Consider the following 9,593-nt stretch of genomic DNA (forward strand, 5'->3'; position numbering starts at 1 on the left):
TAAAACGTTCCGCCCACTTTTCATGCTTATCTCTACTATTAAGATAAATCCATCCTAGTTTCTTGATTTAAGGTTTTAATTCTAGATTCCACAAATGGTTTACGCGAGTTAATACGTTTTCCAAGAACTCAATGATAGTTCTGTATCTGAATGGGAATCCGAGAAATTAGTAGCGCTAAGCTTCCAAATACTTTCCACAAAACTGCCTCCCAGACTAATCGTTTCGGAGAATCTTTTATTAAGAATCTCCTTCGAGTTACTTCTTTTCAATAATACTTTCAGTTATAAGATTTATAATCATTACAATTTCTTCAGAAATCAATTTCGATTTAAGTGATCTTGTATACGAAAAAAATAAAACGAAAAGTCAACAAAAACGCGTTGTAATAAATAAACACTATGTACACTTAGCTATCAAATAAATAGAATGTCTACATAATTGCGAATAGGAACGTCTCACCTAGCTACTCCTTCTTCGGGAGAAGTAGAGGGAGAGCGGCGCCGTCATGCTGAGCAGGATCACCATCACACACACTAGGACCACCAGCAGGCTGTCCCACCGCCCAAAGAATTCACTGACCGTCCCCTGGCTCGAAGGGGGACACTCGCATGGCTTCATCTTCCCCAGCAGCAGTGCCTTCGAATCCGAACTGGGCATGAAAGAATCATCCGAGCCGATCCTCAGGTTCGGCTGCGACAGCGTCACCCTTTTTTTCTCCTCCCGAAATTCCTCTTTACTGTCCCTACTCTTTAAGTCCGTTTTAGACCTCCCGAACAATTTCGAGATGCTTTTCAGTTTCTTTGGGGAGTCGTCTATCCTCTCTTCGCTTTTGTGCCTGGCTCGAGAGAGGTTCTGACTGCTCTTTTTGCTGAGGTCCCCTGTGCTCAGGATCCCTTTCGACTTGGTGACGGGAATGTGAGAGGTACTAGGAGTGTTTCGCTTGAATATATTCGACCGGCTCTTGAGGAGTTTGTGGGAGGATTTGTTGAGGATAGGGATGATGCCGGAGGTACCTGTGGGCAAAAGGGAGGGTGAGGAATAGGGTAAGGAAGGATCATGGAGGTTGGGAGATGTGGGGTTTCAGGTGTGGTGTTTTAACTCTAAATAATGCCAGTGTTAAAATGCTTAAAACATTTGCGTCGTAATTTTCGTTTAAATTAACTATTCGAGTATATCTCTTTCGCAAAGCAACATTGAGTAGTTTATTTGAAATTCTGCTTTAATGTTGGTAATTTCAGCTATGGCTTTGAACTTGGGAAGCGGCTTGTTCGCAGCCACGAGCAGGTCCAAACAGGCTGAATAATTCATGTGGAACAGCGGCCGTGTGGGCCAAATGTTGCGTTCTCATGCAGGGTCCTATGCCTCACCAATGAGACATGCGTCATCATTAATAATTTATTGGGGAAAATAAGCCCCTAATAAATGTTTAAAAACCGATTCCGTAAAGGACGTTTGAAACATACTTGAAAGCCTTAGAATTAATCTTCATACGAACTTATCCCACACAAATAATTTAACTTCTAAACTAACATCTTTGGCCCCAACTTTGTTTTATATTGGATGGGCTCGCTCTTGATTACAATCTTACCCAAGGGTACTCTGCCGTGATTTATAAAGGAATAAGCTGACGTTTTCTTAGCGAAATAGATTTATACGCTTTGTGTTATCTTCTGCGGAATATTTTGACTATTTTCTTGGCGGTCAGGCCGCAATTTGACACGGTTCGGCATTTTATAAAATCTCGCAAAAAAAGAAATCAACGGGAAGGATTCGTTGACCGGTGACGGTTGTCTAACGGTGTTGCGCAACAATCAAATTTTCTACAAGTAAAAAAGCGGGCAAAATAACTGTTGCGTTGTTAGGGCTTAGGTAGAACTAGAATGGAAGGAATGGCAACGGATTGTGAAGTTTGCCACCAAACCAGGAAGGTATGACGACCACGATCACTTTACCAAGAAGAATAAGGAAAAGAAGAAGAACTAGAAACTTTGAAAGAAATTTCAAATTATTGAGGAAGCAATCCACTCGTAGCGAAAAAATATCTGTACTTCATTCTTTGTACCACTGTGAACTTTGATTGAAGATACTGAGTCAATTCAAAACTACTACATAGAAACCTTTCATCAATTTCCTGGGAATCGTTCTTTATTTCTAGGAGAAAAAGTCTGTAAAACTAACTTCGCGTTTGACCTCAATCTCAACTAATGAAAAGTAACAAAAACAATGAGGTCTAATCAATGTTTAAGTAGCTATCGCCTGGCAAGCAAAAGGTCGTGGGTTCGATTACTACAAAGAAGTCTAAGATTAAACACGCTTATCCCTACCAGATAATCAGGCTGAAGGAGGGCGGAATAATGGACATTAGAATTAAATTCCATTCTTTCACGTTCTGTTTAAAGACACTTATGCCCGTTGGGATTGATGGTGAATCAATCCCCAATTTTTAAGTGAACCCTATAAAAACAAAATTCCTGTAAAGTGTTACCATAGGGGTCACTTAAAATTAGGGATTGATGGTGAAAACGGGCATAAGGCTGAGTGGCACCACCTATTTTTGACCGTAACTTTGACGATAACCGATGCTTTTTGTGTGGATTTTGAAATATTTTTGCCATTTGTTAAAGTTAAAATAAGATGGTGCAACCCAGCCTTCAAAACACTCAATCTAACTGCCGTGACGTGAACAATGGCAAAAAACATACACTCCCGTGCATCATTTTTGTGCAACTTATGAGACAATGGACAATTAATCTGAAGACTGAATAAAACAGTATTCACAAACGATGCTTGCTTAAGTGAAGCAGCAAATCGAACGCACCGCATTGAATAAAGCTCTGTAATCGGTTCGTGTGTCACGCTGTGCGTCCACGCGCACTGTGAGACCTCATAGTAATGTTTGTGAATACGGGTGTTACTGTCTTACTATAATGCTGAAAGTAAGCAACGTCAGCTGTGAAGAATCGTATGTGCTTCACCAATCATTATCCGCGTATCAAATGGATTATCCTACTTTACTTTCTAAAATGTATAGCCCTATAAGGGGTCATCCATAAAGTACGTCACACGTAAAGTGGGGGGGAGGGGGTCGACAAAGTGTGAAATGGTGTGACAAGGGGTGGGAGGGGTCTTAAGTTTCGTGACATCACATTTCAATTGTTTCAAATATTTGATATAATGTTGATTTCATAAAAAAAAATACTTAATTTAAATGGAAATAAAACTAATTTCGGAACTGCTGTTTTAATTTAATAATTTATCGATGTAAAATTGCATATGACGTCACACTAGGGAGGGGGGGTCTCAGAAATGTGACCACCTGTGACAAGGACGGGGGGGGGGGGGGGGCTCAAAAAATCATGAAATTCGTGTCACGTACTTTATGGATGGCCCCTAAATTCTAAATCAACCTTGGAAACTAATAACCTACTTAAATCAAACTTCTACAACTTATTTCATCATGAGGGCGCGACCAAGTTTCGGCTCGTGAACACCGGGTAGAGTTCAGCCGACCCGATAAATGTTTTAGAGGCTGTTAAATATTCAATACCGGGCACTTGTACGGAAAACCTACTTTTTGGTTGATATTTGGAGAAAATTATTTGAAATCGAGAATCTATTTTTCTCAGAAATCAGAGATACAGGTACATTTTTTTATGTGACAGGAGGTAAACGAGCAGACGGACATACATAACATATTACATACATCAATGATTATCTACAATCATGTGGACCTTATCTTAGACTCTAAATCGACAGTTATAGGTATGCCAGTTGGTTCTTGGTGATGATTGTAAACGTTTTAAAATTAATAACAAGTGTCATCATCACATTGTCGGCGTCGAAAGCAAACTAAGTAGACACTAACATGACCTTCACTGGTTAGGATTTTACGGGCGGTCAAGCTGAAGATCCCGGCTACACAGGAGTTACAGAGGTGGGAACGAGTGGTGGGAATAGTCCCGTAAACTAAGTATAAAACCTGGTCCGTTAGCACGTAGAATTTTGTCCAATGACCCCAAGCTACCCATCCTTATCGCTCGCGCGTAATTATATTGCTGTCGCGACTGTGCGACGGGCGCCCGCAGTGAGTGTGCGAGCGCGACAAGGATGGGTAGCTTGGGGTCATTGGACAAAATTCTACGTGCTCACGGACCAGGCTTTAGAAAGAAACTACAACTCCTTGGACCCTCTTGCTCTTACAATCAACACCGCAACATGGTATGAAAGACATACAATTTTTCAAAGCTCGGCTTAAACCTTATAAATCTTGTGATAACGTCCGAGAAAGTAGTGAAAACTTATTTTATTCTCGCTCTTAATGCCTAGGGGATAAGGACTTAGTGGAGTTTAGGGTTTCCTAAGGGAGCACTCACACTGGTGTATATGACCCGAACGTACTGTTATGGTTATGACGCTAGCGGCAACCACGTCTTACTATAATAGTCGTTTACGCCTAATCTAATGCTACACAATTATTATTATGTCATTAGTGGAAACTTTAGGACTGCTTTTGTAGGTTCTTGTGAATTACTAGAAGAATTGCCATGATATCATGCGGTTTGAAATGAAAAAAGATATAAATAACATAATGTAGATATCAAAAACTTTAATGGGGTACTTACTAGCTATAACTTTTCATTCGAAAAATGATATCAGTCTATGTTTTATCGTACTTGTGCTCGGCCCACGTGCAACAGTGCGAAGGCGCCCTAAGGGTCCCAATAAATATCAATTTGATAGGGCATGTTCGCGCCGTATATTTCTCGCGTAATGCCAGCGGAACTTGATACCTTCGCTATAGATTTAGGCCAGATGTTCATCTAAAACTGTCATTTTTAGGAAAAGGGTTTTCAAGGACTGATTTACCTTCACGACAGAAGAAAACGTAAACGTTTTCTATCAATTTGTGAAGAACTAATATTTTTATAACGGGCACATGAAAAGGCTAGTTCAAAAGTAGAAATTGGAAAGCTCTACAACAAAAGAAAAAAGGTCACAACAAAACAATCGATCGCACTGAATAATAACCATCCACTTTCAGCGGGTTCAATTGAGTCTTCGCCACCCTGTTATTAAATACTGTAGAATGGAAATGGAAATTACATTTTTTCAGGGACACGTTTAATTGTAGTGTATATTCTTTTCCTGCTGAACACATGTTGTTGACGCGTTGAAATAACTTTATATTGTATTTCAGACAATGACATGTTTAGACAGGATAATAACAAGTTCATGAAACAACATAATTCAAATTGAGGATAAATTGCGTTATGCCATTACAACTCAAAGAATGAATAAAAAACAATCAGTGAAACAAACGATGAAATAATAAAGGCTCAACAGAGTGTGATTCGAAATGCTACAGCTTCAAAAGAGACAATGTAATGAATTAGTTCAGTGGGGACCGTGATTTCGGAAAGCGATTCGGGATTTTTTCATTCATTTGTCAAAACCATGCAAGATATAATCAAAAACCGGGAAGTCAAAATTCGATTATGACTAAATGTGAATTATCAACTGGCTGACGTCCTTTATGTCAAGTTGCCATTAATACTTGTATGACGTCACTCCTTCGCCACTTAACGATAACTTTTGATTTCAAAGCAACTAAGAACTGAATTTTACTTTCAGTTAATCAAAACTAGGGCTCGCTACATTACGCACATAAATTATGACAATGGGCGACCTGAATTCCCAAAAAAGCCCTGTAAGTGATCAAGTAGAAATAATTAATGAACTTTATCAGTACCCTGTCTGGCATTATATCCAAGATAATTCAGCGAGAAAAATGTCTCGCAAAATCTCGGTGTCGCAAAGTCAACCTTCCCCCCTCCCCTCAGTTCTAGGGAGCGTAGGCGTTTAATATTCACTGCCTTGGCCGTCCTAGGAGAAATCCAGGAAAGTTGGAAAAGCATTTTTGAAGATAGTTTATTTTCAAATAAATTGTGTGAAGTTGACAGCGGATTATTTCAAAATGGAAATGGGAAACTCTCATACCAGATGTAATGTAAAAGTTATATTACCTATTTTACTTTTGATAAACTGGAAATTACTGGAAATTTACAAAATGACATTTTGCAAGAATGATAGATGAAATGTATTTAATATAATCAATACCTCCGCCATTTTTTTTATTAGTAATCCCTTCTTCGCTATCAAAGCCAGACCCAGCATTACAGAAAAATAATCTTTAACAGAACTCTATTTATCATCAGTACCAAAGACAACAGCCACCCCGCTGAGATCAATAATCGCCATTAATATGCAGTCGCGCGCGTCACTGCCTGCAAGAGTGCAGAGGACTGACACTGACGTATGACTACGTCGAAACAATTAATTATTTTTCTGACACTAGGGCGGAGCCACCATCGTGGGAGATGAATTTTGAAATAATGACTTCGTCACTTTTTTGACAGATCTGTTTCGTCAGAAACAACACTGAAGTGTCCCAGATATAGATGACCCACGCTGAACTGTCCCACCAAACTAAATGACAGGGGGGCGCTACCATCGTTCAACTATATGGTTTCCAACATGGCAAAAATCGGAACCAGCAACCCGGTATTGACGGTGGCGCCCCGCTGTCAAAGTCATGGATAGGACAGTTCAGTATTTTGGAACTATATGACATTGACAGTTGAGCGCTGCTATCAAAAATCGGAAAAGTGGCAAAAATCTGATCTAACCTAGTAAAGTAGGATTGTTGCCACTTGGACGTTTCAGAATCGTTTGACTACATGACCTTAGCATCTTTGTTAAACGCATCTTAATCATTTCATCTCCGCAAATCAATTAATGAAATTAATGAGTGAGACTATTTAATTGGTGACCGGAATATGTTTTGCGCTCTTTGCTAACCAGGAAATAAATACCTATTAAATAAATGAAAATCCAAAATTAATAAGTATGTGCTCACAACATTGAGAAAGAAGTCACATGGCAAACGAATGAATAATAAACTAGATCATGAAATAATGATTACTTTCGCCCAACCTTGTAAAAGTTATTCGAATATTTAACAAAGATTCAAGGACTCAGCCCGACTGTCTGGCCTGGCTGCAATACGCAATGCGCACTAACCGCAGTCAAAAGTTTAAACCACAGTTTAATCTCTGATATTATGTTTTTCTGGTTAATTTCGTTGCGGGTCCAATGACAATGACAGTTTAACTTTTCCCCGGGGCAAAATTGACCTTCACTGGTTGGGTTGGCTTGACTGCCAATCAAGCTGTAGATCCTGACTACACAGGAGTTACAGCGGTGGGAACGAGACGTGGGAATAATCCCGTTGATTTTACTTTTTTGCAATGCCATCGGAATAATGCTGTGATCTTAAAATCCTAGTCTTTAATTTTAAAATCAAGCTAATAAAGAAGTTATCAAATAAAAGTTGGTACCTAATTCGCTATCAAACAACATCGTTTAAAAACAAAAATATTTTTCCCTTCCTTCTTTTTAAATAGCTACAAAGCTTGTTTAAACTTCAACGTTTGTGTGCCCCTGTTTAATTCCTCTGCTAAAATTAATAAACTAAGTAGGTCGTCAATATGACAAAACATAATAATTACTTATGCCGCAATATCATTATTCCTTTCTTTTCAATTTCGCGTAACCTTGTTATAATGCGAACTATTTACATGAAAAACTTTTTTTACAAAGCATTAACATTTTGATAATGTAATAACACACAGTTCCAACAACGAGGTCAGGCTATAATACCGGATTACTATGCGAATAATTTAGCAATTTGTTAGCGTCAATAATATTTATTTACATGAATCACTTGAAGTATTTTTCCTGATGAAATGCCTGAAACTCTGACGTATTTGCCTTTGTTATTTTCGGCAATACATATGAAATTAAGTCAGCAGATTTTTAAGTAACACGGTAAATGTTGCGTGCACTGTATTCGAGTGTCAGGAGTTGAACAAATGCCAATTTAGACAATGTCAGGGTGACGACACGACATTGGCACCAACTTGGCGACGACGCTCGTGAGGGCACTCACCTTTTTAATCTTCACGAGACTGAATTTCGACAGTAAAAATCGACTGTGCGAAGGTAATAAAATGAAGTTCAAATCATAAAAACTCGAGCATTGTCTTGGAGTTTGTAATGTGTTCCATCAAACAGAACTGTCTCTTGCTTACGACGACAAATTGCACGACTATAAAACAATTCATCTTAGTTATTGCATCGTTTCTTCACCTAAGTCTGTAAATATGTTATTGCGTACTTTTTGTTTCAACTGTATCAACCATTTGATTAGTATGTAATCGGTTGAATAAAGATAAAATACCTTTATCATAACCCTAATATTATTGACACTGACCTGGTTATAACACTTGCAACGTTATTCTATGACGTATCACCTGCTTCATCAGTTCACAGTACAAATCCCACTGCCGTAACTTTTTGACTAAAGATCAAACATACAATGCAGGTCAAGACAGTCCCAAACCCAATTTTTATTTCATTCGTCGGTAACTCCTATGGTGGCGGGTCGTAGAGCTTCTGCTGTAGCTGATAAAGGAGCCATGTAACCCATGCCATTAACTTGGCTGCGAGTGGCGCTTGGGATCGGCGCACGCGATTACACGACACATAATATGTATTTGGGGTCGTTGGCCGACCACTGCCAAAACTTATAGTGAATGAAGGATCTTTATTGCCCTCGTGCTATCTGCCTACTGTTCATGATCGCCACTGACCTGGCTGCGAGTGGCGCTATGTTGTGGTTGTGCTCGGGGTCGCTGCCCGACTGCTTCAGCTGTAGCTGACGAGGGACCATCGCCCCGCTGCTATGGAGCTGGCACTGACCTGGCTGCGAGTGGCGCTTGGGCTCGGCGACAGCGGCTCGGTGCCGCGCGACACGATCCTGCGGAGCTCGCGGTTGTGCTCGGGGTCGCTGGCCGACTGCTTCAGCTGTAGCTGACGAGGGACCGTCTACCCGCTGCTATGGAGCTGGCACTGACCTGGCTGCGAGTGGCGCTTGGGCTCGGCAATCTTGCGCAGCTCGCGGTTGTACTCGGGGTCACTGGCGAACTGGTTCAGATGTAGCTGGCGAGGGACCGTCTCCCCGCTGCTATGGAGCTGGCACTGACCTGGCTGCGAGTGGCGCTTGGGCTCGGCGGCGGCGCGCGGCGACAGCGGCTCGGTGCCGCGCGACACGATCCTGCGGAGCTCGCGGTTGTGCTCGGGGTCGCTGGCCGACTGCTTCAGCTGTAGCTGACGACTGACCATCTACCCGCTGCTATGGAGCTGGCACTGACCTGGCTGCGAGTGGCGCTTGGGCTCAGCGGCGGCGCGCGGCGACAGCGGCTCGGTGCCGCGCGACACTATCCTGCGGAGCTCGTGGTTGTGCTCGGGGTCGCTGCCCGACTTGTTCAGCTGTAGCTGACGAGGGACCATCTCCCCGCTGCTATGGAGCTGGCACTGACCTGGCTGCGAGTGGCGCTTGGGCTCGGCGGCGGCGCGCGGCGACAGCGGCTCGGTGCCGCGCGACACGATCCTGCGGAGCTCGCGGTTGTTCTCTGGGTCGCTGGCCGACTGCTTCAGCTGTAGCTGACGAGGGGCCATCGCCCCGCTGCTA

General features: G+C 41.7%; 1 protein-coding gene across 1 annotated transcript; it reads right to left on the reverse strand.

The window, feature by feature from the left end:
• Positions 1–343: 343 nt before the first annotated feature.
• On the reverse strand, positions 344–9,244 carry LOC135075475 (uncharacterized). Its single transcript, XM_063969914.1, has 2 exons — positions 9,106–9,244; positions 344–1,014 (listed from the first exon to the last, which is right to left on the reverse strand). Exons 1-2 carry the CDS (start codon positions 9,242–9,244, stop codon positions 461–463), a joined length of 693 nt encoding a protein of 230 aa, XP_063825984.1. The 3' UTR covers positions 344–460.
• Between the last annotated feature and the right edge of the window lie 349 nt (positions 9,245–9,593).

This window comes from Ostrinia nubilalis, chromosome 10 (assembly GCF_963855985.1).
Source record: "Ostrinia nubilalis chromosome 10, ilOstNubi1.1, whole genome shotgun sequence".
Taxonomy (NCBI): Eukaryota; Metazoa; Arthropoda; class Insecta; order Lepidoptera; family Crambidae; genus Ostrinia; species Ostrinia nubilalis.

Excerpts from the sequence above, each read along its gene's own strand:
- LOC135075475 (XM_063969914.1), bottom strand. The coding sequence starts at position 9,244 with ATGGTCAGTCGTCAGCTACAGCTGAAGCAGTCGGCCAGCGACCCCGAG. Across the intron at positions 1,015-9,105 it reads CAAGCGCCACTCGCAGCCAG|GTACCTCCGGCATCATCCCT; the intron begins GTCAGTGCCAGC and ends TTTTGCCCACAG.